Raw genomic sequence first — 25,818 nt, 5'->3', positions numbered from 1 at the left:
AAGGAAGGGCTCATATCTTACAAGGTCTTTACATGCAAAGGACCCAGCAAAACATCCAACATTCAATGGGCACTCACATGTTTGCCAAATGAAATACTTTGTTACCATCATTATGTTCCTTTATGTATATTAAATGTTGATAATGTTATATTTATGTGAGGTTACATAAATATACATGCAATTGAATAAGAATATTTATCAATGTTGTATGTAATTGCTACCATTCATAATTTACCAAGTATTTACTGAACATTATGCTAAACACTTTGGGTTTGGTTTTCTTTAACTCATTTAATCCTCATAAGAATATTAAAAAGTAAATATTACTCTCTTTATTTTATAGATGTTATAAGTGAGGCTTAGAAAGATTCAATTTCCCAAGGTCACACAGCCAGTGCATAGGAGCCCCAGGATCTGGTCTCAGGAATATTTGACTGCAGGCTTGGGCTCTTCACACTTTGATATACCACTTTCCCCCAGTCGCAGATGGTCTTCTTGAATGCTCCCATTTTGTCATAGTAGTCATATGTGTGGTAGTCATGTTCCCATTCCCCTGGTGGACACACTGAAGCCCAGCGAGGTTAGGAAACCGTTCAGCCTTAGGTCACCTAGCTGTGCCAGATCCCTTGGCTTCAAGATCATCTTTTTAAAAATGTTCACTTTTCCTCTACTGTTCACAAAATTGTTTTTAAGAATGTTTGAGAAAAGGAGCACATGGAATGGAAAAACAAAAACATTACTTTAAAAGTTCATGAACATAATGACTTTATAGAAGACCAAAGCTTGTCAATTGCAATTAGAGACTATTCTGAACAAGTTTCTTCATCCTCAACTTCTGGTAAACAGAATGTCTTCATGTATTACGTGGCTTCTCTGTAGAGTGATGATAGGTCATATTTTAAATCAGTAATTCTTCTGGTAAAAGAAGCAGCACAATTCCAGAGCCCCTCCAGCCTGTCTGTCTGCCCCGCACAAGTCCTGGCACCTAGCTTCCCATGCTCAGCATCTCCCTGCACTTGAGGGCCGCTCTGGCCTTGGGCAGCAGGAAGAGGGCTCGGGAGCCCTGTGTTCTGAGACTCAGCATTCAAGCAGGCTTTGTGCTGGCCGGGCTCTGACCTGGGCTCCAGGTCTGATAACTGGGGTACCTGGCTCCTTCCCCAAACCCCAGGCTTCCACTCTGGTGCCTGACACCTGTCTTGCTTCCCTGGCATGAGTCCCAGCTTAGGTAACCTGCCAGATAGCCTAGTGTTTCTCAACCTGTGACCTCATGATGTTGTTGCAAACTCCAGTTTCCCTGGACTGAGTCTGAACCCCGGACCAGGGTGGTGCAGACCCTGTGAGCTGCAGATGAAGTTCCCTGGTGCAGCCGTCCTGCCTGGACCTGTATTTTGTCTGCTGCTAATGCTCTCTGTGTTCAGCCACCCTGTCGGGACACCCTCGGCCCAGGACTAGACCATTTAGCTTGATTTACTCCCTCCTTTCTCTTGTTATTTTCTTGGAACACTATGTTCTTCCTTCCGGGCCAGATGTGTTCCTGGCACTGACACCTTCTCTCTGTCCCCTCAGCCGCATCCCCAGCCCAGCTTCCTTGTCTGCACCTAACCTAGTTATTATGTCCAGTCTTGCCTGGCAAGAGGCCCCTATTCCTTTCTTTCAAATGGGATCCGGTTCTTACTTCAAATATGAGACTGTTTACTGAGGCATGGACTGGAAAGGGCAGGAAAGGAGCAAGCCCTGGCTCAGGGACAGCAGGCAAAGAGACAAGGAGGGAGGGCAGGCACACCTCTGACCTTGAGGGGCTGACATTCCAGGGAGAATCCAGTCCAAACTCACTAGCTTGAACAAGATCCCTTCTGATCCAACTCCTGCACACTCTCCGTATATCGTGGCCACACTGTCACCTGCACACCACGAGAGCCGTGGAAAATTATTTGGAATTCCCAGGCCTGTCAGGCTCGCTCTCAGCAGGCAGTTCCCTTCCTTTGTGTCCCGTGAGGCTCAGCTCAGGTATCTGACTCCTCTGCTGAGTTCCGCGCCCATCCTTTATTCCCCTCTCAAATCCAAGTGGGAACTTCTTACGGTTACCTCTCTAACGCCAGACCCCGGCAATAGTGTGTGCCCAGGAAATGCTGAATGCATGATTTAGCTAATCAATTAATTCAACTGCCGTGCCTCTAAAATCCTAAACACAAAACTGCCTTCTGAAAAATGCTCGTCAAACTGATGAAACACTAGACTATGATTCAGTAAACGGGACTTTTGTTTTGTCTTGTCCAATAGGGAACAGACAACCAAAAAGAAACCTTTGCTGAGCTTTGGCCCTGGCACCCTTGCTTGGAGCCAGCAATACAGAGAGAAGCCAGACGGGGCCACGGTCTGAGATGAATAACCCTTCCTCTCCTTTAAGGACAGTTTCTAAAAGAAAATTCTACTATATGCTTAATTGGATTCTTCCTTGCTGTGATTTAAGCAGCCCTCCTCCTTTCCCTGCATAGAATTACAACTCATTATCTCTGAAGTTCACAGGAGTAGCTTTTCCAAACAAGACACAGAACTGACCCATAGAGTTTGTGCTCCCTTCTCACCTTTGCCTTGCGGTGTATGTGTCTTTCTCAGATTTTCAGTTTGTGCACTTGCTTTAATGAGTGAGTACAGAATATGCACCTGTGCTGTTTGAGGAAACAATTTCCAGCTGTACATATATTGTTAAAAAGTAATGAGTTCTTTTTTTTTAGTCTAATCCTTCCCTACTTTCTCCTCTCAAATACTGAATCTCAGATCCTTTGAGGTCCAGCATAATTTAAGTATTAATTCCTTTCTAAACCCTTTTCAAGCTAGCACACTCACCATGCAGATTTCATTAAACCTCATAGTCTCTTCATATTGATGTCACAGAGAAAGCAAAGTAACTCTTGGTATATCGTAAAATATTTTGCTCAAGGGTGGTGTCCTTTTTCCCCATTTCTGAAGGTATATATATTTATTTAGCCTTCAGAAAGAAAACAGAAGTCTGTTACAACTAAAAGAGAATGCAGGCCCCGAGTTTCTCATCTCATTTGTGGGAAACATCTGCTTATTGTAATCACAAGGCTCTCATTTCAGGCCTTGCAGTCCTGAGTGGTTTCAGCCTTAAATCATCCTGTGTTGGCAAATAATAGTGAGGGCCAGGCCAGGAAAGAAACAGATGAAGTCTATGTACGGAATGAGATTAAATAAAAGCACAAACATGCCAATATTCCCATTGCCTATATTTCTATTTCTAATATATTCCCCTTAGAGGCCAGTATGTTATTTTAATGATGATGATGTTGAACACCATTCTGGTCTGGAAATTCTTTAGAATTGGCATCTGGATCAGCAGGAAAATCTTGATTTTTTTTTTAAGAGTAAAATAAATTTTTAGAAGTAGTGACACATATCAGGTGAATAATCAGGTTGGGCCATTCTAAGTGGAAACTTTGAAATAGTTGTATCTGTACTTGTTTACATATGGAGGCGGAGACCTGGGCCCTAGCTCTAACTCTACCGTTTGTTTGCTTTCTGACGTTAGAAATTTTACTTAACTGCTTTACGCCTCAATTCCTCTATCTGTAAAATGAGAAACTTTTGAGCATTAAATGAAGAACCAGAGTTGGGGTCTTGTCCCTGTCAGTGTGGAATCCTGGAGTCTTGGAATGCTAGTGCCCCAGGAGATAATCCAAACAGTCCCATATTCCAGATGAAAGAACTGAGAACCATAATTATAGAGAAAGTGCCTAGAAAGTCAAGGTGACTACTTGGAAAGAAAATGCTTATTTGGCATTTATATTTAGGGTTCTTTTTTTAAAAAGCAAACCCCCCAAGTACCTCTCCTTTTACTGAAGTCACGTTGGCACACTATCAAATCAGATGGGAGTATCTAATAAATGGGACAGCCATCCTCTTGGGATTACAGATCAGAGTCACACTATTCTGTTTAACCCAGAGGTGGAGTGGGAATGTCCAAGGTAGCAGAAAGATAAGTTTTTGCCAAGCCTTCTGTATCCTTTGGAGTTTCTTAGTAAACAAAGGGTGTGGCTGTCATTTCATCTGCTCTGGGTTTATCCAGCCTTTCAGCACAGACAAGCCAAGAGTGAAGCCATGCAGGGGCCTAAGGCACAGCCTGCTCAGGAGAATCAAAAACAAGAGGGTGGTAGGAAGGAAGAACGGGCATGGTCTAAGATGCGGAAGGAGAAAAAGGAGAGTTAAGAGAAGAAGAAGAAGGAAGTTTCATCCTTGCAGAGTAGTTGGAGAGTCACCATGACCTCTCCTGGTGGCATCTGTCCTGCTGTCTACCTGGGAACATAATCACACTACCAGTGGGAGTATCTGTTCTCTGCAAACAGAAAAACCCTTATGAAAGGGATCCCCTTGTAGCTACTCTTCGGAACTCAGTACAGTGTTTTAACAGCCCCTGCTCTTAGAAAGTGCTTACTTAATTAAAAAAAAAAAAAATCCCTGTGTATCACCTTTGAAATTACTTGCTTCATTATCATACTAAAAAAAAATTCAGTGTTTATACTGGAAATACCATTCTTTTTGCCCCTTTTCTATTTTCAAGTTTTGTTTTTTGTTTTTTTTTAAAATACAGGGCAGAAAGATTTCAGAAGAATGGATTAATTATTTGTTGATTGGATTATAGGAAGAAGTTGTGATTGTCCAGTAGAATCCAGAAATGTCTATAGCTAATTTTATGCCTGCATGTATCTAGCCCAGCCGTAGTAATTATAATCACTCTGTTTTTTTTTTTTTTTCTTCCTGGGGGAAATAGGTTAGGTGGGACCTGAATGCATCATTATAAAATATGCACAAATAAATTGAACTTTCCTAAATCTAGGTCACTTGGGTAAGAAGGCTTTTTTGATAAAACCAGGTTGACAATTAGATTCATAGGGTACTTCAATGTTAAATGATATTCTTCCCACATTCTGGGTCATAAGGCAATGTAAACAGTACACTAATGTTAAGAAAAAGAAAATTTCATTCATGGTAATAGTGAAGCTTCATGTTGCATGATTTTACACTTTAATATGCTGTGTTCTGTTCTGCCATGTTAATATTTTAAGTAATATAATTTCCTTTTCACATAGTTTTAGGTTCATCTTTTTCTGTTTTGTCTCTTTACCCTTCTGGAATAGCTTTATAAAATGCTACATCTTATGCCAGGAGAAATTCCTGAAAAAAACAAAGTCAAATAATCTTTGCAGGAAAATGGCAACAACAACAAAAATGGATTTAAGATTCTCCAGTCAAAATGTTATCTTGTGTACTTTACAGACTCAATCTGTGTCCCAGGCTTTGATCCAAGCCTCAACATGATGACTGGAATCACCCCCATTAACCCAATGATACCAGGCCTAGGGCTGGTACCTCCCCCACCGCCAACAGAAGTGGCTGTTGTCAAAGAAATAATCCACTGCAAAAGTTGTACTCTTTTTCCTCAAAATCCAAGTAAGTAACACCCGTGAGAAATATTTGCTCATCATTTTAAATTTCTTTCTTTTAAACTTGAAGTAGCATTGCATTCATTTCCAGATGCGACTCACCTGTAGATGCACGGAGTGGGGTCTGTTCTACACAAAGCCTTTGTCTCTAGATTAAAACAGATAAACGAGGATGTGACCATGTGTCTGTCCAGAAGCTAAATGGACACTATGAAGCCAGTGCGTGGGGTTTGGGTATATATATCCAGTGTTAGGAATCTTTTTGCATGCAATGACGTCTAGCATTTGCTGGAGAACATAGTGTGAAATATGTGAGCACTTCCATCCATCTTCACGAATGTGGGAGAAAAACTCTGAAATGTGTTTTTGCTAGATGAAAAATTGAATTAATTTGGCAGTTAGCAATTTGGGGGATAGGGGGAAACTTTGTATCTCAGAGTTTCTGGACCCAAATTGAATTTGCTTGAAGGAAGCATACATTTGACGAAGTAAATGGGCCAGAATTTTTTTTTTAATTTAGCCTCAGATACTACATTTATGGGCTTAAATAGCTCTGCTTTTTTTTTTATTCCTATTAATCAGCGTTGCCTTTTTTAAATGGACTTTGCAGGAGATTGCTTTAGTAATCTACATATAAACTAGGTAAAATGTTGTGACAGTGTACATTTTATCTTTTTATACATCCTCCCCAAAATTTAATAGTTTGCTCATTTAAATGTGAATAATAACAAAGCGTTTTCTCCAGGCACGGTGTTTCGCAGCCAAGTAAGTATTGTGCGTGCTTTTTTAGGTTATGCTTCCTATGTTCTGCTTTGTTGCTTCTTTATCTGGCAACAAGACAAAGCAGATAACAAGCCGAGGTTTTTCATCATGTTGTCATTTCATCATGTTTTGTACTTTGGGACGTTTTTTTCTTCCCTCCATTTTCTCGGCTTCTGTATTATAAAGGAGAAATGAAATTATGCTAACATGTGCTTTATCTTTGTTCACGGACAAGCATAGCCACTCTGGGTAGAAATGAACACGGAAAGTAAAGGTTGGGACGGGGAGGGGAAGGGAACTTAGAAACAAGACAGCCGGGGATAAATTGGAAGTTGGTACAGAAATTTACCATTACTCAGCCTGGAGAAAGTGACTCTGCAAGCTTTACTTTTGCTGGGAGAACCAGAAAAAGAGAGCAAATAAATAAAAGACAAAACTCTGTTTTGTTGTGATTATCAGATCTTCCACCTCCTTCCACAAGAGAACGACCTCCTGGGTGTAAGACTGTGTTTGTCGGAGGATTACCAGAAAATGCTACTGAGGAAATTATTCAAGAAGTCTTTGAGCAGTGTGGTGATATTACAGCGATTCGGAAAAGCAAGAAGAATTTCTGTCACATTCGCTTTGCTGAGGAATTCATGGTTGATAAAGCCATTTACCTTTCTGGTACTTTACATTACATCAGGAGTTTTGGAGGCATTTTGTTATGTTTTGTGATGTTAATATGAGCTTATTGCCTTTGGCCTTAATGCACAATGAAGTCCTCATAGTTTGGGGCTGGAAAAGGGGGAAATCTGCCTTTTTCCTTGGCTACCAGAAGCTCTCTGTTAAGTCCGTGAATATACCTTGCTACAGGAGCAATTTCCCACCATCCAGTCTTTAGGAATTCCATCAAGTTTCTAATTAATGTTCTCAAGTGCTTATTAGATGAAAAGCAATATTATGAGCACTAAGGACCATTATTATTATTGGATATAATCCTCTGGGGGAGTAAAGTACTCTCTCAGAATAATTTCAGTTTTTCAGAAGTGGATTCACTTTGTAGACACCAGGGTACCGAAGCAAGACCAGTTCCTTGCAGAAAATTAGTTCATGGACCTTAGGCTAAGGCTCAACATCATATTGTCCGGTTCTTTAAGCCTTGTTCTTTGGTGCCAATTTTTATAGGTGAGTTTTAGAGATATTTAAATGAGGTCTGATGCTGCCTTCCACTCTGTGTTGGGCCAAGTGAATAGAGTCTTTCCACAAGGCCTTTGCCGAATCTAAGTATTATGGGGTGGCTTTACAAGAACCTATTTTCAGATTGAACTCATTGCCATTCTGTCACGCTCTCTGCGTACATTCAGTCTGTCATTCTGCATTTCACCTCCCGATTCCTGCGGCAAAGCTACTGGGGGGAGGTGGGAAAACAACAGGAAAAAAAACCAAACAGCTCAACATTACTGCCAGGTTTTACTTATTTTCTGTAGTCAACCTCTATTGCCATGAAATTCTGTGCAAACCCCGGAAGACTTGAAGTCATTCCAATACTGCAGAGACTTCCTGAGCTAGATAGTGATAGGGAGACCTTCACAACTTGTTGCAATAAAACCTTACAAAGAGAAAAAAACATCTAAAAGCATTTCAAAATGGAGATAGAAGACAAAGCTTAGAATAAAGATGTTTTCCAGCACACAAACAGCTATCAGACAAGTGGGGATTCTGCCCTGTACATGGCACTGAGTTTCACATGCCTTGGCCCAGATAATCTCTCTCTCTCTCTCTGAGCCTCCGTTTTCTCATCTGCAAAATAGAGATAGTAACAGTACAACCTCCTCGGATTGTGAGGAGGAATAAAGCAAATAATGGGTAGTGAGTACTTAGCAGGGCACCTGCAACATAGAAATCACTCAGTAAATTGTTGTTTTCAATGCATATCCTGATGATGATAAAGAAGGACTGATCCTTTCTTAGGAACTCTGCCCGGGGAACCTGGGTTCTAATTATAGCTGTACCAGTAAAACTACAGTCATCCCATGGTATACTCAGGGGTTGGCTCAGGACTCCTGTGTATTCTAAAACCCACACATACTGAAGTCCCTCAGTCAACCTGTAGAACCAAAGAAAAAGTTGGCCCTTCCTATGTGCTGGTTTCACGTCCCTTGAATACTCTATTTTTGATCTACGTTCAGTTGAAAAAAAAATCTGCCTAATACGTAGATCCATGTAGTTGAAACCCATGTTGTTCAAGGGTCAACTGTGTTACTTTACCCCGCCTGATTAAACCACAGGGTTAGAGCAGATCAAAAGTCTTTTTCCATACTAATGCAATACAATGTTTAGAACCAATCAGAAGATGAATAGTCCCAAATGTAGCCATACGAAAGGCGTTCTTTGATTTCTTATGCCTTGATTTTATGCTTTTTCCAGCGTGGGCACTGGTCCTGTTTCTCTCAGCAGACCCCTCGCTGCTCCTTGGTCTGCCCCTTTGAGGCAGGAGAAGGCAGCAGGGCCTCACCCCCAGCCTCCCTGCCTAGGTGCAGAGGAGCCTCCCAGTGCCTCATCACCCTGGGAGGCTATTGCATCCGTCCTGGGAAGATGCGAAAAGGCTGATTAATTGGAAGGGCAGGAAGGAAGTAGAGCTGCCCCTCTGTGTGCAGGCTCCAGCAAGCCCAAGCCCAGCTGGAGGGCCTGTCTAATTTTAGAACCACATTCACATTTGAAGGCCGAGCTAATTTTAGACTCAGCCTCATCAGGGTCTCTTTTAATGGTGATGTTTCAGTGAAAGTGAGGGTGTTTCTGGAGCCAAAAATGTTGAAAAAGTTATTCTCTGGACATGAACAGAGGAAAGTTGCTCAGCCAGTCAGGACAGCTGGCCAGTCTTAGGCAGTGCTGCCTGCTCAGCTGTTATGTACGTATCCCCGTGGCCTGCTGACTTGTTAAGTTTCCATGGCCCACGACCAAGATACATTTTGCTTTAGCATTAATTCTGCACATCTGTGATCGGGTGTTTTTGGTTTTGGTTGGTATTGTTATGTCTTCCCATTTTTAGATAACGCTGTTGAAAATCTAGGAGTGAGAAGGGTTCAGTGGCATCACAGGAATCAGATGTGAGATCTCTGTCTTGGTTGTAACTTTCCAAAGGTGTGAAGTGGCCTCCTGGGGAGAAGCCAGCCTCTCCAGGGATTTTCAGCTGAATTTTAACCCCAAATGCTAAAACCATCCGTTGAAATTCACCATGAGATCTTGAACATCAGCACGGTGCAGCCTAGCATCGCCAGCTGCATCTCATTTGCAAAGCCCCTACACTGCAAAAGTGCTTATTTTGCTCTCTCCTCTGGCAGCCCCCAGCAGCCATGTGCCTGCAGGGACCTGAATTTATGTTCTGAAAATCTGAGTACCCCAAACTGAAGAGCAACCTCAAAGTCAACTCTTCTTCATTTGAAGTTAGGCTGGCGAGCTAGTTGCAGTTCTGTTTGTGTTGATTTCTCAGATCACATTTCTGCTCATAATCTTTATAAGTTGGGTAGCTCACAGTAAATCCCCCAAAGATTTCCAGGCCCATTTTGTGTGTGTGTGTGTGTGTGTGTGTGTGTGTGTGTAGCTCTGGGCTCTTGCACAGGGCTCCTGTGGCCTTCAAAGATTTCGTGAACAATTTGTGTGATGCTGCATGCCAGATGAGGCGCTGCAGGGCTATCAGGAAGGCAGCGGTGAGACCTCCTGATTGAAGGTAAAATATTCTCCTGCGTGCCCCAGAGGATAAGTGGAAATAAAACAGCATTGCAAAATTGCCTTGATAATTGTGGCTTTTGCAGCTGCGGAGAGAGAATTGAGCAGCAGCATTTTGTGGGGGAATTAAGCAATAGCCTGTGAGTGAGGTGTTCTGGAATTTACTTTGTAGATCTTTATAAATATCATAGATGCTCTTTATTTACTCATACTCCACCTATGCAATAGAGTTACACTAAATTGAAAATATAAAATCAAGGCCATAAAAAGGTAGGGGGAAAAGATGATACATGATAAGTCTGTTTCTGAGCTTCCTGGGAGCCAGAGGGAAGAAGGAGTTATCATGACAAGTCCCCAGTTCTTGAGCTCATCCTTGTTGGGGATACTGGTTTGGAAAATGGGTAAGCCACCCTCAGAGACACTTCCCAGAAGTGTGTTTCACCCCAAATCTGTAATAGGCTTAACTTTGCAGAGCTTCAGGATTGCTGGGGAGAAGGATAACTGCTTCCCACCTCCTGTGGGAAAGGTGTCCCTAGGGAGGGCAAAGAAATAAGTTAGTGTTTGTCTAAATGTGTGGCCACTGGACGTGACCAGACTTCCCATTGGTTTCAGGTTACAGGATGCGATTAGGGTCCAGCACGGACAAAAAGGATTCGGGCCGCCTTCACGTGGACTTTGCCCAGGCCAGGGACGACTTCTACGAGTGGGAATGCAAGCAGAGGATGCGCGCCCGCGAGGAGCGGCACCGGCGCAAGCTGGAGGAGGACCGGCTGCGGCCCCCGTCCCCGCCGGCCATCATGCACTACTCGGAGCACGAAGCCGCCCTGCTGGCCGAAAAGCTGAAAGGTATGAGCCCACCCAGGGGGCGTTTGTCCTTCCGCCTTAGCCATCGCCTGCTAAAAGAGAAACGCAGTGATTCCCAAACGCAGAATCCCTGCTTCTTTTGTCTCTTCACTTGCTGATTGCACGAGAGCGGGGTCACCTGGAAGCTGCAGGCACCTGGGCGTCATCATCCTGCTTGGGACTGGGGCCTGCCCCTTTCCAGCGCTCTCACCTGCTCTCCACGACAGTGTGTGTGCAGCCACTCAGCAACTCACCGAATGAGGGCGCAGAAGGGCCCGCGGCATTAAACTGGAGAGCAGGCTATTGTCCTCGGGCCCAGTAGCTAATGAGCGGGGCTGGCGTCCACCCTAGCTCTGTAAGGAGTTGGCGCGTACACCAGACTCTTAAAGCCGCCCTAACGCATTTGACGCACGGTGCTAGGGTCCACAGAGGATAGAAGAGAAACGAATAGGATCCCTGTCTTCAGAGATGCAGTTGGAGGGACACTTCCAGCACCTCCAGGATGATTAGCAATAGAAGAGTTTATTTCATTTCCTCTAATGTTTGTTGAGCCCCTCTCTGGTGTTTGGTGCTGTGGGAGATAAATATAGAAAAGCTTAGTGACCAGTGAACTACAGTGATGATTGGGAAAAGGCCAGATTTTGAAGTTAGCATGCCTTGTGTGTGTGAATTTGGTTTTATTATTGAGTAAAGTTGTGTGAGCTGAGCCCATCTGGGCATTTTACAGGCAAATGATGGTCCGACCCTCCTCGGGTCGTTGGGTGCTGTCAGGATTTGATGAGAGAACATAAGTCACAGTTGCTGGCCACATGTGGTATCTGCAAATAATTAACTGTAATACAAAGCCATTGGCATGATTGTCAAGCACAGAATGTGCAACATGCTTTGGGAACTCGGGGGCACGTGTGAATAATACTGATGAAGGTGTCATGAAAGTCTTTACAGAGGAGGCAAAATGTGAACTTCGCAGGATAAACAAGGGGTATAAAGGCTGTCTAGTCAGAGGCTGGAGCCCTGTGGAAGCAGAGAGGAACTCAGCCCAGGAGCTGCATTTATAGAGCAAGGTAAAGCCAGAAGAGCCCTTTAGGCCAGATGGCAGAGCCCTGAAGGCTGCTGCTGGATTTGCGTTTCATTCCGTAAGCAGTGGAGAAGCCATTACAGATTTCTGATGAGAGGAGGAATGTGACTGGTCCTTTGAGTGTTTTAGAGCTGTGGTCCCGAACCTCTGGGGTCAAGGACCAGTACTGGTCTGTGACCTGTTAGGAACTGGGCCACACACCAGGAGGTGAGCAGCAGGCAAGAGAGTGAAGCTTCATCTATATTTATAGCCGCTCCCTAACGCTCACATCACCGCCTGAGCTCCGCCTCCTGTCAGATCAGCAGCAGCATTAGATTCTCACAGGAGTGCGAACCCTACTGTAAACTGCACGTGCGAGGGATGTAGGTTGCGTACCCCTTATGAGAATCTATTTCCTGAAGTGCAGCTGAGGTGATGATGTTAGTGCTGGGGAGGAGCTGCAAATACAGATTATCATTAGCAGAGAGGTCTGACTGCCCAATAAATTTAATGCACTTGAATCATCCTGAAACCACCACCTCACCCCTCTCCGTGGAAAAACTGTATTCCATGAAACCGGGCCCTGGTGCCAAAAAGGTTGGCGACCTCTGTTTTAGAGAATAGCTGGTTATATTGCTGGCAGGGTATAAAGTGGATTGGATGTTTTCACTACAGGAAATGTATGAAAAGCTGCCCAACACCTATTTTAGGAAGCTAGGAAATTGACATTCTGTGCTTTAAAAAAAAAAAGGTCTGTGCTTCCAACTGTCATTTCCTGTCTGGGGTTGGGAATCCCTAAAAAGCTACAATTGCCACTGAAATGCTCCATTGTAACCAAGGAGTTACTTCTTGCTGATGCTCTTGTTGTGTCTTCTGGTGCTCTGAGAAGGCCTGTCTTATAGACATAAATGTATGGGCCACGGCTATCCCTTTAATAAAAAGTACACACAATACAGATACAGACGTCATCTCTCTTTTCCATTCAGCCTAGAAACCGTAAGGAGTGGTCAAAATGAGATAGGGCCACGTTCTCAATCAGGAATATTCATTGGAACAAATAACTTCAATATCCATTGCATGCTGTGGTATGAGATTATGATCTGCCTAGACGAAACTGCACTCAGTTTGTCAACTCCTAGAAGTGACAAAAGCTAGCACCTTGATTCTGTGACCTCCTGGAGGAATTTCATCAAAGTTTAGTTTCTACATGATGTTATTTTTAAGAAAACAGCACAGAAGTGTCTATGCACGTATGAGGTACGTGGCATTTGGTTCTCCTTTTAAAGGATAGCAGATTGGGATGTCAATTTGGTAAAGTAATTTGCAAGCCTTGCCATTTCAAAAATATATATTTATATAGATGAGTATAATTTGCAGAATTCAGAGGCTGTATCTTTGCCAAGTACTATGTGATCCCTTGAGGAAAGAACAGATTGGAAATTTTAATAGATGGCTGTTACAGTAGAATGAACTAGCTGGGGATACATCTTAGGCAAGAGTCAGGTAATATCAAGCTTGACAATTTCAACTCAAGCACAGAGTTTGGAATATAAACAGCATTTAATTGCTTAGGAAATTGGCTGCCTCAGAGAGGAAATCCACTCCATGCTCCTTACAATGCCACAAAGCCAGCCAGGAGGAGCCAAGGAAACTGTTTCCTAGAAGATGATTTCATTGATGTGGTGATATAAAATACAGTGAAGACCTAGGTAAAGAAATCAGTGTCAGAAAGGAAATGGAAATGCCACCTGAAAATACCTAATTGGACTTGATTTTTTTTATCCCTTGAGAAATCTTGCTATCTTAGGTTTATTACAGATATTTTGTCCCTATTTTATATTGTATTGGTTTATTCTTATGATTTTCTTTTTGACTATCAGCTTTTTTCAGCAAAATCTGTACAAGCCAAGTCTTTATTATGACCCATAAGGCTCTCTGTGTCCTGTCTAGTGCTAAAATTGTGTACATAGTAGATGCTCAGTATATTAATTCTTTTCTCTCTTCTTCGGCTATTTGGATCTATGAGCATGTTGTAATCATGACCAGTAGAGCTACTGGGCATTGATCAGAGTAATGTGTGTTCAGCGATCATTCTGATTACTCAAGAAATATTTCTTGAGCATTTCACCATATGCCTGGCACTTTTCTAGGAGAAAAGAAAACACTATACAAGCCCCTGCCTCAAAGAGTTTAGGTTTCTTGAGTGATAGAGGCAATAACACTTTGCATTTGCCACCTGTAATAGCGTCCTATTATATGTAATCATCCCACTTTGCACCGGAGGAGATAGCCACGCCAGCTGGGCAGTGCTGGGGTGAGAGAGGGAGGATCTTCAGGGACCAGGTTACCCCCTTCATTGGCTACTTGACCTTCTGAAGTCAGAGGAAACACTGAGTTGTGTCTGTGGTGTCTGCGGCACGGAGTCACCCGGTGTCTGTTACATTAATACCAATTCTAAAAAAGAAAATTAGTGGGTACCCTGCTGGTTAAATAGACATTGTTCTGAGACAATCCAATTTAATGAAGACTGACTGGGAAGTAACTGCTCAGAGACCCAAAGTTTATAGCATGGCTTTGAGAAAGTGAGACGGAGCTCAATAACACTATAATTACAATTTATTGGAAACAGTGGCACCAGGCAGATGAGATAATGAATTTCAGTGTGTCTAACACAGACCATCCACCCCTGGAGGAACCCTGTGTTTTGGACGGTGGAAGGAAGAGATTGATTAGATAGTGAGGAAGGATTATAACTTAATTCACTGGGGATTTCTCTTGGCAAGAGCATTTAAAAGTTTTTGTGTACTTTTTCCCCCTTTGGAAATCTTCACATAATCTTTTATTATGTGATGAAATGAAGAGTTTCTCTCTACATCAGGTGAAGTTCTGATGAAGCTTTGCAAGCAGTGCCCTTGGGATTCCGTGATGTGTCATCAAGAATACAGTCCTCCTGGGATCAGCGTTCATAATTTCCAGAGGACTAGACTCTTATTTGCATATAGAATGGCCCAGTGTCAGCCTGCCAGAGGGAGGAAGGGGCAGAAGTGGTACCGTCATTTTGCTTATGTGGTTGTCAATATTTATGGTTCCATGAAAGTAAAAATCAATAAGTTATGAGCCAAGTGGACATTCCATTAGCTGAAAGCCAGGCTTCCTTCTTAGGGTAAGAGAAATATGAAACACAGGAGCCTGTTTGAGAATTACTTCCCTACGTGTTATTGACCTTCATAGAGGCAAGATAGGCCATTTTATGTAGAAACATTTTGCTTGACCTTGAAGCAGGAATAATCTGTGCATTTTCTTATTACCCCCGTCCCTTAATTTTCTCATTTTTACAGATACTAAATAGCTGGGGAATTATGAGTATGTGCGTTGGGTGTATAGGAGAGCATTAACCATTTGTATAGCCTTTTATGCCATCTGTGATTCGGTTAATTGATGTGTGGTTAACTGAGCAGCCAGAAAAAGGAGACTTGTTTAAGGACATATAGTGAAATTTGGGGAATATGGTAGCAGCACTGCTTTGACCATCCTGCAATTCCAAATCTGCATAGATCAATATGGGACTGTACTCTGGGAGCAATTTCAGCAATTTCCAGCCATCATCGGAGCCAGACATCAGTGATAGCCGTATAGACACATCATTCATTGTGTGTTTATATGTGTACACATGTGTGTCTCCATTTCTTTGGAAAGAAAAGTAGAATGTCTTTCTTTGTTTTTTATTTTTTCTGTTGGAACATGGACTCTTCCCTCCTGTTGTTCCTTTGTAGACCCAGCCATAAATAAGGGTACCACAGCCCACCCAAGTTTCATGTTCAGTGTTCATGGCCTGGCTTTTATCCCATCTATTGTTCTGAAAGTCAGGCCGGGAGCTCCCTATACACACAAAGAGGAAGGAGAGAACTGCTTACCACTTGCTCCCATCATTATCTTCATATCAGTTTGACTGAAATCCACCACGTGCCTACCATGCTGTGCTACACCCTGGAGTCTCAGATATGACTGTAGCATGGGCCTTGCCTGCAAGGAGTTTGCAGTCCAGTGGTTGCTAAAGGATTCAGTGGCAATGAAATCATGACTGCCTTATGTATATAAAATGAACATGACATGTGCCAATGATTTTTATTTAACTCATTCATTAATGAGGAAACCAGTAAGATGTTCAAATTGTTTCAGAGGAAAATTTGCCTTCTAAAGGTTTAAATTTTCTACTGAATACAAATTCATTTGCCCTATTATGGAGAGGAATTATTTGTTTTGCTATCACTATTTTCCACAATTTGTGTTCTTTTCCTGCAGAGTTGTAAAGCAGGCTCATCAAAGACACTTGACTAATCAAAACCTAGTCAAAAACAAGGTTTCCCACCCCTGTCAAATGAGATAATTGGGAAGAGGTGGTTCTAGCTCATGCCTGGCGTTCCATTGAAAGGATCTGCAGTAATCTTTATGTCCACTCTCAATTCTTGTATGCTTTTGTGTTTCCTGGAGAGGGGTGACAGCTATTTTTCAATTGGGAGTGGGGAGTTTAGGGACAGGGACTCAAAAAACTCACATCAGATCCTTTCGATATTCTCCACTATCTCAGCTGCTACTTTCCATTTGAGGTTTTCCTTGTTTCTGAACTTCGATTAGCTCCTAACCAATTTACCTGGCTTTCACTGAATCCTTTCTTTCCAGGGCTTCTCAAACTTGAATGTGCCTATATAAGTCACCTGGGGTAAGATGCCAATTCCCAGTCAGGAAGTATGAGAAAGGCTGATCTGCATTTTAATAACAAGCTCCCAAATGATGCTCATACATGTGGTCTTTGAATAGCAAAGTTTTCTCCTATATGCAATTTTTTAATGCCCACTATGTGCCGGGTGCTAACACACATGGGCAAGAGGGAGGAAGGTTGACAAAGTCTGAAATAACCAGATGTGGAAGAGATGGGCATGGATTCAGGTGGTGACACTGAGGGATGATAGATAATCATATAATATTATTTATTTCTCACAAAGCTGAACCATAATGGTTCTTGCCTTCCCAGAATTAAAAATGCTTTTAAAAACATTTTTGAGTTATTTGGTAAACTGGTTAGTGCCTTACTGCAGAAGGCTGTGCTTCTGCGGGATTATCTGACATCACTCTTAACTTTCATTGCCAGTGCTAAGGACCTCAGAGGCCTAAAATATAAAAGGATCATCCACCTTGATTGTCATGAGAACATTGATCTCTGGTAGTCAATGGCACATGTGAAAATGCTCTTTAACATGAGATTTAAATGTTTATTATCAACTATGAAGCTTCCCAACTTTTAACCATAGAATTTGTAGCTTTCCAGTACTAACCACTACAGATCTATCAGAAATATACTAGTCCCCCCTTATCCTGGGGGGATACATTCCAAGACCCCCAATGGATTCCTGAAACTGTGGATAGTACTGAACCCTGTATATACTATACATGAACTTCTTTTTCCTTCTTCACAATTTCACAGGTAAAAGATTCATTCTTACCCTAGATCTTAGCAACCTTAGAATGCAATTTGTTTTCTTTATTAAGTCTAGAACTTTCACCTTTTTACTTAAAGGAAGCACTTTATGGCTTCTCTTTGGCATATCCAGATTGCCAGTATCACTAATTTTGTGCTTTAGAGCCATTATTAAATCCAGAAAGGATGACTTAAACCCAAGCACTGCTATATACCATGACAGTCGATCCCGTAATCCAGATGGCTACTGAGTGACTCATGGGCAGGTAGCATAGACAAGGTAGATACGCTGGACAAAGGGGTGATTCATTTCCCGGTGGGACAGAGTAAGGCAGCGAGAGATTTCATCGTGTTACTCAGGATGGTGTACAGTGTAAGCCTTATGAGTTGTTTATTTCTGGAATTTTTAATATTTTCCTACTGAAGGTGACCATGGTTAACTGAGACCTTGAGCAACTGGAACTGTGTCAAGCAAACCATGGATGAGGGGGCACTAGTTTATCCATATCTGCTGTGGAATGTAATAAAATATGAAGTACAAAGGGAAACACTCAGTGACCAGAAGATTGAAATATGTTTTGGATGTTTTATTTTCACATTAGCCCCTCAAAACTGGAGACACATCCATTAACCAACAATTACTGTACAGAGTGGTGAATGCTTTAATAGCAGGGTATGTAGCAAGCGAACTGTGGAAACATGGCAAAGAGACACCTAATTCATCCTGGGGTTGCAGAAAACGTTCCTTTATGGAAGGGCACTTTAGCTGAGTCTTAAAGGAAAAATAATGGGGAGCAGGAGTGTGAGGGCCCCAGGATGGATGCACAGCTGTGCAAATGCAAACAGGCATGGCCGGGGTGTTCAACAAAGAGGGATATGGCAAAGGAATGGGAACGGATGAAAGGGAAAAATGCAAATCAGAGAGGAAGACCAGAGAAAGAACATTTGCAGTAACCCAAGTATGACATTGTAGGGTCCCTGATTAGAAAACACGGGGCAATTTTTAATGAGCAAATGGTTCATATTCACTCCATAATATACCAATTTTCCCAATTCTTACTGTGGAAAAAGCACATCTGCACATTCTAGCTTCTAAACTGCACCCACATTCAGAGTTATGCCTAAGCGTGTTCACAGAAAGTGTTTGGAATTTTTATAAGTGCGTCTTTGATGTGATTTTTATGAGCAGTGTTAATTTCTTTCCACATGAATAGCTTTAATAATGCTGCAATCTAAATCCTGTTTAAATTAGTTTATATTGTTTTCTGCTTTCTCAGTGATCTTTCCACTGAATACAAAATTGAATTTACAGTTGGGTATTGAAAATGACCGCTCCCAATGTGCTCCCGAAGCCTTCCAGAGGGAGTTACTGGCTTAGTCTTAATTAATATAAATTAAAGTCACTTCTTACATGGCAACAAATATTGACTAGAGTTACCAAGCATGCCTTAACTAATGTTTTTTAAATTTAATTTGAATGTCAGTACATCAATCATACATTGGCTTGCCAGTTTCAGAAAGTCCAGAAATGAAGATGAAACTGGGAGTTTTCAAAACCATATTCTTCTTATTCTTCCTTTAAGCTAATGGAATTTGGCCTAGTGGTATTTGTTAAAATGTTAGAAAATCTCTTGGCTACTTACTTTTTTTTTTTTTTTTTTTTGAGACAGAGTCTCACTTTGTTGCCCGGGCTAGAGTGAGTGCCGTGGCGTCAGCCTAGCTCACAGCAACCTCAAACTCCTGGGCTTAAGCGATCCTCCTGCCTCAGCCTCCCGAGTAGCTGGGACTACAGGCATGCGCCACCATGCCCGGCTAATTTTTTCTATATATATTTTTAGTTGTCTAGATAATTTTTATTTCTATTTTTAGTAGAGATGGGGTCTCGCTCAGGCTGGTCTCAAACTCCTGACCTCGAGCGATCCACCCGCCTCGGCCTCCCAAAGGGCTAGGATTACAGGCGTGAGCCACCACGCCCGGCCTACTTACTTTTTAAATATTATATTTTCAGTGGCTTAATCCTAAGGATGTTTTTTTCCATTTTCTAGAAACTATAATCTGCTGCTGAACTTATGCTCTAGTTCTAGGAGTAAAGAGCAATACAATGTGGTTTTCAGATCATGTGAGGAAAGATACGTTTTTAAATTTAAGTGTGTTCTTAATTTACTCTATTTATGAACTGAGTGACCACCAGCCAAGAGAAGGAAAAACTACCAACATATGAGGGAAGGAAAGATGAACAGCATGACTCTCTCTTTGTAAGCTCCATAACAAAAATGTTCAGGATTTTTCTTTCTCTGTGTTATGCAGAGACCAAAGGCACAGCAAAGGGGAAAGACAGCACATGAAGTCAGCGTTCTCTTTTTTCTTGTTGTTATCTTTTAAGAGGGGAAAAAAAAATTTCTTCTGAGCGTTAGGTTTATTTCTGCCGTCTGTTCTGAGGTCCATTCTCCTAACATATATTGTCAGGGAGAGAGGGAGAGAGCGTGGAGGGAGGTGGAATTTATTCTGCCTGTAACGGTCGCAGTGGACCTCTCACAAACATAATGCTAAATTATGGGCCTCTCCATGGGCCGAACGTAATGTTAAGTTGTATGATGGATTTTATCTTATACAAGCCGCTTCGGTCCATGAAATGAGATAAGACACCGCTGTAGCTGGAGTTCACTGAGGGTTGAACTTAGACTGAAATTCCAGAGTTAACAAAATCGTCTGAGCCAGCTACGATACTGAATAAGTGTGCTCTGCGCCTGTGGGTCGAGATTTTCAAGGAAACTCGAGTCCTTCACTGGCAGAGTGTTCTGTGGGTGTTCCCAGGCCAGTTATCTCCCCTGGTTAAAGCGTGAGGGCAGAGGGAGCAGGTTTGCTCAGAACAAAGCTTTGATGCCCAAATCCAGAAGGCCGCTCCACAGCAGGCGAGGGCCTGGAGTCTCCTGGCCCATAAGGGCTGCTTTCAGTCCTGGAGAAAGCAGAGCGCCCTCTGCAGGACCTTAAGTTAGGCCGAGTCGTGCCTTCACTCATGCACGCAGCCTGGGCAAACAGCCACTGCGCTGAGGGAGCTGTGCCTTTGGGAGAAAAGGTCCTAAAAATATTTGTACAGCACCCTATAAAATTTACAAAGCACTCTGCAAATGGAAGGCTTTTTATGATGTGTAAAATTCTGGTAACTACACAATGGTTGATTTTAAAAATCTGGCGAGTAAAATAACACAAAATTCCTTCACCAAACAGGAATCACCCTCTGTCTGTTCACCTGGAGTATATATATGCTTATTACATGTGTGAACAATGCATAAGGTTGTCTCTGATGTTCCCCCACTGGAGGAGACAGTGCCTGGTACACAGTAGGCACTCAGAATTTGTCAATGAATGGATCAGAATCTGAATCTTCCGGTCTAATTTTAATGCTGGTTTTTAGAATTCAGAGTCTACCTCGTTCACTTGTAAAACAATGTAGGATATTTTTTCGTAAGTCACATTTTCCAGTAGTAGAAAAATATAAATGAAAAGTTTCTCCCCTCAAAGTCACCTGGAAAATATGCAGTGAGCCTTCAGCAGTAGTCGGATCAATTAATGTTGTAATAACTGGCGTACAGCTTCCAGTTCTAATTAACTTAATCACCTTCTAACTTGCTTTTTCTCCACCTCCAAGCCACACAACACAGGTTTGTTCCAGTAACCATTTCCAAATAGGCAAGTCTATTTGTTTTCTTTGAAATAAACTTTATCATTTATTTACAGGTGGAACATTGCTTCCCGCTTCCCACCCCTGCCCCCCAGCACACTCCCGGAGGCAGGTTAAAATGGGGTTCCCAATAGCCACCCAAAGCAAGCACTGACCACCACAGGGAACATGTCCCCTTTTGTGGAAAACAAGGAACAAAGAAATGTTCTCTATTTCAGCCCAATTAAATATGTTATATTAGCCCTGAAATGAAATTAGTTTTGAACTACGGTAGAACCAGAATTGACTTATTCCTACTACCTGCCTTGGAAATAATATCTTATAATCACTTTTAAAGCAATTTAATGTCTTCCACATCTTAACACTAACTCAGTGATTTCTATAAATCAAGAACTGGTATCACTTTATAGTACAATATTTTTGATAAAAGAATAAAGAAATGAAGTGGAGGCCACATAGGTTAAGAACAGTGTTTTTAGTTAATCTTAAGAAAGAGAAATCAAGGTTTGGTGGAAGAATGAGGCTGTACCTTATTACTAAGAATGCCCAGAACAAATCTCCTAAAATTGAGCTCACAGGATTGGTAGATGAGAGTGTGAACCTCTTAGGTGGTTCTCTGGTGCCGTGGAGTTAGATGAGAAAAGAGAAGTTAAGTAGTGGTAAAGCAGTCAGTCTCAGGAAAGCTGATTTGTCACGTTCTGAAACTATATCCGTTAGAATAGACCTTGCTCTGTATTTTCAGAGGAACCAGAATAAAGTATATTTGCTCACCTTGGCATGATTGGTACTTGGTGGTTTTCCATTTCCAGATGATAGCAAGTTTTCAGAGGCTATCACAGTGCTACTCTCCTGGATTGAACGAGGGGAAGTGAATCGGCGTTCTGCAAACCAGTTCTATTCTATGGTGCAGTCGGCCAACAGCCACGTCCGCCGGCTGATGAATGAAAAGGCCACCCATGAGCAAGAGATGGAGGAAGCCAAGGAGAATTTTAAAAATGCCTTAACCGGGATCCTCACTCAATGTAAGTAAAATTTTGGGGGCCATCTCTTTCGTTGTGGTTTTGCCTTTTCTTTTTTATTCATTTTATTTTTTTCATTTGGGGGTAAGTAGTTCAATAATCTCCCATTTTACTCCATACTGAATGGCAAACTTCATAACCTATTTCATGTTCTGTGGCAACTTGGAGGAACACGGACCCTGCCCTGAGAGCTTACTTCTCAAGGTGAGCAACGTTTCTGTAGCTTTTCCTCAGAACACCAGGCCTGGCCACCAGGGCAGGGCAGCTGGGGGCGTCAGTGCCTGCTGGACCCACTGCAGTGCCTAGCACCCCTGTGGGGCAGCCACCCTCCTGCAAGCTGTCCACACAGACCCCCGTGTCCCCCTGGTGCTGACAGGAGGACGCAGACCTGAACACATTTTCCCTGGGCTCTGTTTAGGAAGAAGGTACAGTCAGAAAAACTCCTTCTCAGGATCTTTTATTGGAGGTGAGCTTTGGCTGTCAACATGGGCAACTCAAAGTAGAGATTTTTGTCCTTTCTTTATTTGGAAAGCAAATTGCCTTAACTACTTAGCGCTAGTGATTTTTTATGTGTAAATCCTAAATTGATGAAGGGGTGTAAATAGGGCTTTCCCATAGAACAATAGTCAGAGTAATTACCCAGGGCTCTATTCAAAAAAAAGGGCGTATATTTTTTTAGTGGGTACTCTATCTGTGTCTGTAGCTAAAGTCAGAGTGGCACAATGCATCACAGCTGCCGATGGTCTCTTGCTTAGCAAAAGCCAACGAATGGCACCGTAACAATGCTATGCTCCATTCCACACCAGGTGCAGGGGCCCACGTGCAATAGTGACATATGCGAGTTCCATATGCATTCTGTGGATAAGTATTGTTTTCCGTGGTATAATGTGCCAAAATGCCTGTTACCTCCTTCATCAGTGTAAACCCAAGGAATAATGTATCTATTAGGATGGGATGAAAGAGGGGCATGAAAAAACAGAAGTTTAAATGTGAAGGTATCTTATATGACTTTGTTATCAAAAGACAGTTTTTGCAGCAGCATAGCATATCAGATAACAAATTCCTAAACGTAAACTCTGATAAGTGACCAAATATCCAGTATGAGACCAATCTGTCCTTAAAGAAAAGGAATAGAACTACTCTGTCTCATACAGACCGATATCAAACCACCTTACCAGGATTCACCATCCTTGAGGAATGGCCCTTTAACCAAGTGCGTATGTCTAGCAATTCTAAAGTAAGGGTTATTAGGGATAGAATAAAGAAAACTAATACTGACACCAGCCTTTAAAGGAGGGAAGAAGAGAATGGATTGTGGAAGGTAAGGGTGAATTGGGTAGAAAATGGGGTAAAGAAATTGGGGAGGGGGGCCAAACAGTTCTAATAATGCAGTTCCTACACATCATGGTGAGAAGCCATATGCCTAAACAGTAGAATGATTACTGTGTATTTACCTTTTGCTCACTAGCATCAATTTTAAATAAATTCTCATTTCCATGTAGTTTACAGACCCACCTGGCAGGAAAGATCCAACCCTTGGCTCTAACAGTGAAGAGAGAAGGGCAGCCACAGATTAGAGTAGGAAAGAAGTTAGTTTTATCTGGCAATTAACTATTGAAAGAGGCACCTATTAAAATAAGGCCCCTATAATGTGGCTGTAAGAACAGTGACATTGTATAGGTGGAAGTCAGCCCACGTCTGAAGCAATTGAGAGACAAAAAAGTAGTAGCCTGTGGGAATCCAAATATCAGCTTTGTATTCCCGATAAAAGCCAAGTTGGAAAATGTGGTTGAGTTGTGCATCGATTACTGGCTTCCTGATGCTGGGCCTGGGGGTTGAGCATGCAGCCTCAGGCAGCATGAAGACCACAGGCCTTGTCCCCTGGAGCCTGCACCTGAACAGCCTGGGCACGGGAGGACAGGACCAGAACAGGCACTCTCTCCAGGCAGGCCGGCCCACCCACTCCCTGAGTACAAGAGAATGAAGAGGGAGTGGGGAGGCCCAACCACTGTGGAGGGAAGTACCATGATAGCTACACCGCCGAGGCACCTCAATTTTGAAATACCACAAATTTAATTCTTGCATGTAATCTTCAAACTTGTTCCTCTTCTGGCTTTTCCTTCCCATTTTAATAAATTCTCAAGCCAAAATCTTACGAGTACTTTTTATACCCACCATTTCCCACCATCAAAGCCCACATCTAGGCCATGTGGAAGTCCCATTGTACCCTTTTTCAGCCCCCTTTTCTTAACTGTCCCCACTCAAGTCCAGGCCATCTGAACTACTGTGATTACCTAGTATGTCAGTTATGGTGTCCACCTATGAGTAACAGAAAACCCCACCAAACTGTATCTTTAATTAAACAAGTAGAACTTTTTCTCTTCACACATGGTAAAATGCAGGTATAAGTGTTGGTGGCAGTGGTCCAGTGGGGCAAGGCTGTCTGAGCTGAGGTTTCTTTGATGCTATTAGCTTTTCCTGAATAGCTATCTAATATGGCTGCTGCTGCTCCTGCCATCACATCTTTTTTCAGGCTGAAATCACATTTTAAAAAAAAGAAGAAGAGGAAGAAAGAAACATGAAGGACTTGCATTATTATACCAAGAAAGCAGAACTTGCCCAAAATCCCCAACAGACTTCTACATATATCTTATTACGCAGAATTATTACACATGTCCATGCCTAACTATGAGGAAAGTGGGAAATATAATCTTTGATTGGGCCCATTGCTCTCCAGAATAAGATTAGGATTCTCTTATTAGGGGAAAATGGCTATTTGGAAGCATTTTGCAGTTTCTGCCATACACAGTGCCTTTCTTTCTCCACTTTTACTCCAGTTCAATTTGTTTTTGACACACCATCTGCTGTAAATCATAATCATGTCTTCCCCACCTAAATCCCTTGAGTAGGTTCCCATTACACTTACAGTAATATTCACTGCCCCAGCCTGCAGGGCCCCCATGCCTGCCTCTTCAGGGCTAGTTTTCCCCGGGCTCACTGTGCATCATGCCATTGGCCTCCACCCTCCTGAGCCCATCAAAGCCACCTCTCCTCTGAGCCTTCACACTCTCTGCTCCCTCTGCCTGGTGTGCTCTTCCCCCTGCTCTTTGCCTGCTTGGCTCTTCTCAGTCTTTAGGTCTTAGCTGAAATGCCACCCCTTCGGAGAGGTCTTTCTGGTCCATCCTCTTCTGGTAGATTCACTGTCCCTGCATCTTATTAAGGTCCTTTGTAACACTGATCCAAATGTGTGGTGAGTTCATGATGTATTTGCTTTTAGTGATTATAGCAGGCAGCACAAAGAAAGGGACATGTCTTTTTCAGTCATCCATATATATCAAGTGCCCAGAACATAGAAATATGCAGCAAGTATTTGGCGGACAACTGAGTGAATAAATGAGTAATAGGAAGGCAGGGAGGAAGCCTGAAACAGAGAGTTCAGAAATTTCTGGTGACCTCACCAAATAGTTTGGCATTGTGTTAGCACCACTGGCCGGTAATGCGGTTTCGACTTGCATGTGTAATGAAGCAAATCCAAGAAAGAGCTCAGTAGCTATATTTTTATTGGAAATCGCACTTTCCCAAACCCTTGATGGCAGGCTAGGGGATATTAGGAGAGCAGGGGTGAAAGAGTGAACAGAAGATTTCATGTTGGACTATCACCAATTGTAACTGCCTGACCTTTATTTACATTTACCATCTACCTGTTGCTATTTGAGAGTCCCCTTTAGCCCCATCATTTGATTCTGGGAAGTATTTCAGCAGTTGGCAGATATCAACAGAAATTATGAAAATCCCACAGTGCTGGCTTT

The 25,818-nt window shown here is 42.5% G+C and overlaps 1 protein-coding gene across 1 annotated transcript in view; it reads left to right on the top strand.

Moving 5' to 3' along the window:
- Positions 1-25,818, top strand: part of ENOX1 (ecto-NOX disulfide-thiol exchanger 1) — a 226,192-nt gene that overhangs the window by 79,279 nt on the left and 121,095 nt on the right. Inside the window, exons 4-7 of the mRNA XM_045567225.1 lie at positions 5,296-5,469; positions 6,684-6,890; positions 10,545-10,778; positions 21,800-22,012. Of these exons, the coding sequence (XP_045423181.1) occupies positions 5,296-5,469; positions 6,684-6,890; positions 10,545-10,778; positions 21,800-22,012 (828 nt within the window). The remainder of the gene's footprint in view (positions 1-5,295; positions 5,470-6,683; positions 6,891-10,544; positions 10,779-21,799; positions 22,013-25,818) is intronic.

Source organism: Lemur catta, chromosome 13 (genome assembly GCF_020740605.2).
Source record: "Lemur catta isolate mLemCat1 chromosome 13, mLemCat1.pri, whole genome shotgun sequence".
Taxonomy (NCBI): domain Eukaryota; kingdom Metazoa; phylum Chordata; class Mammalia; order Primates; family Lemuridae; genus Lemur; species Lemur catta.
The sequence above is the reverse complement of the archived record's forward strand: the minus strand, read 5'-3'. Positions and strand labels throughout refer to the sequence as shown.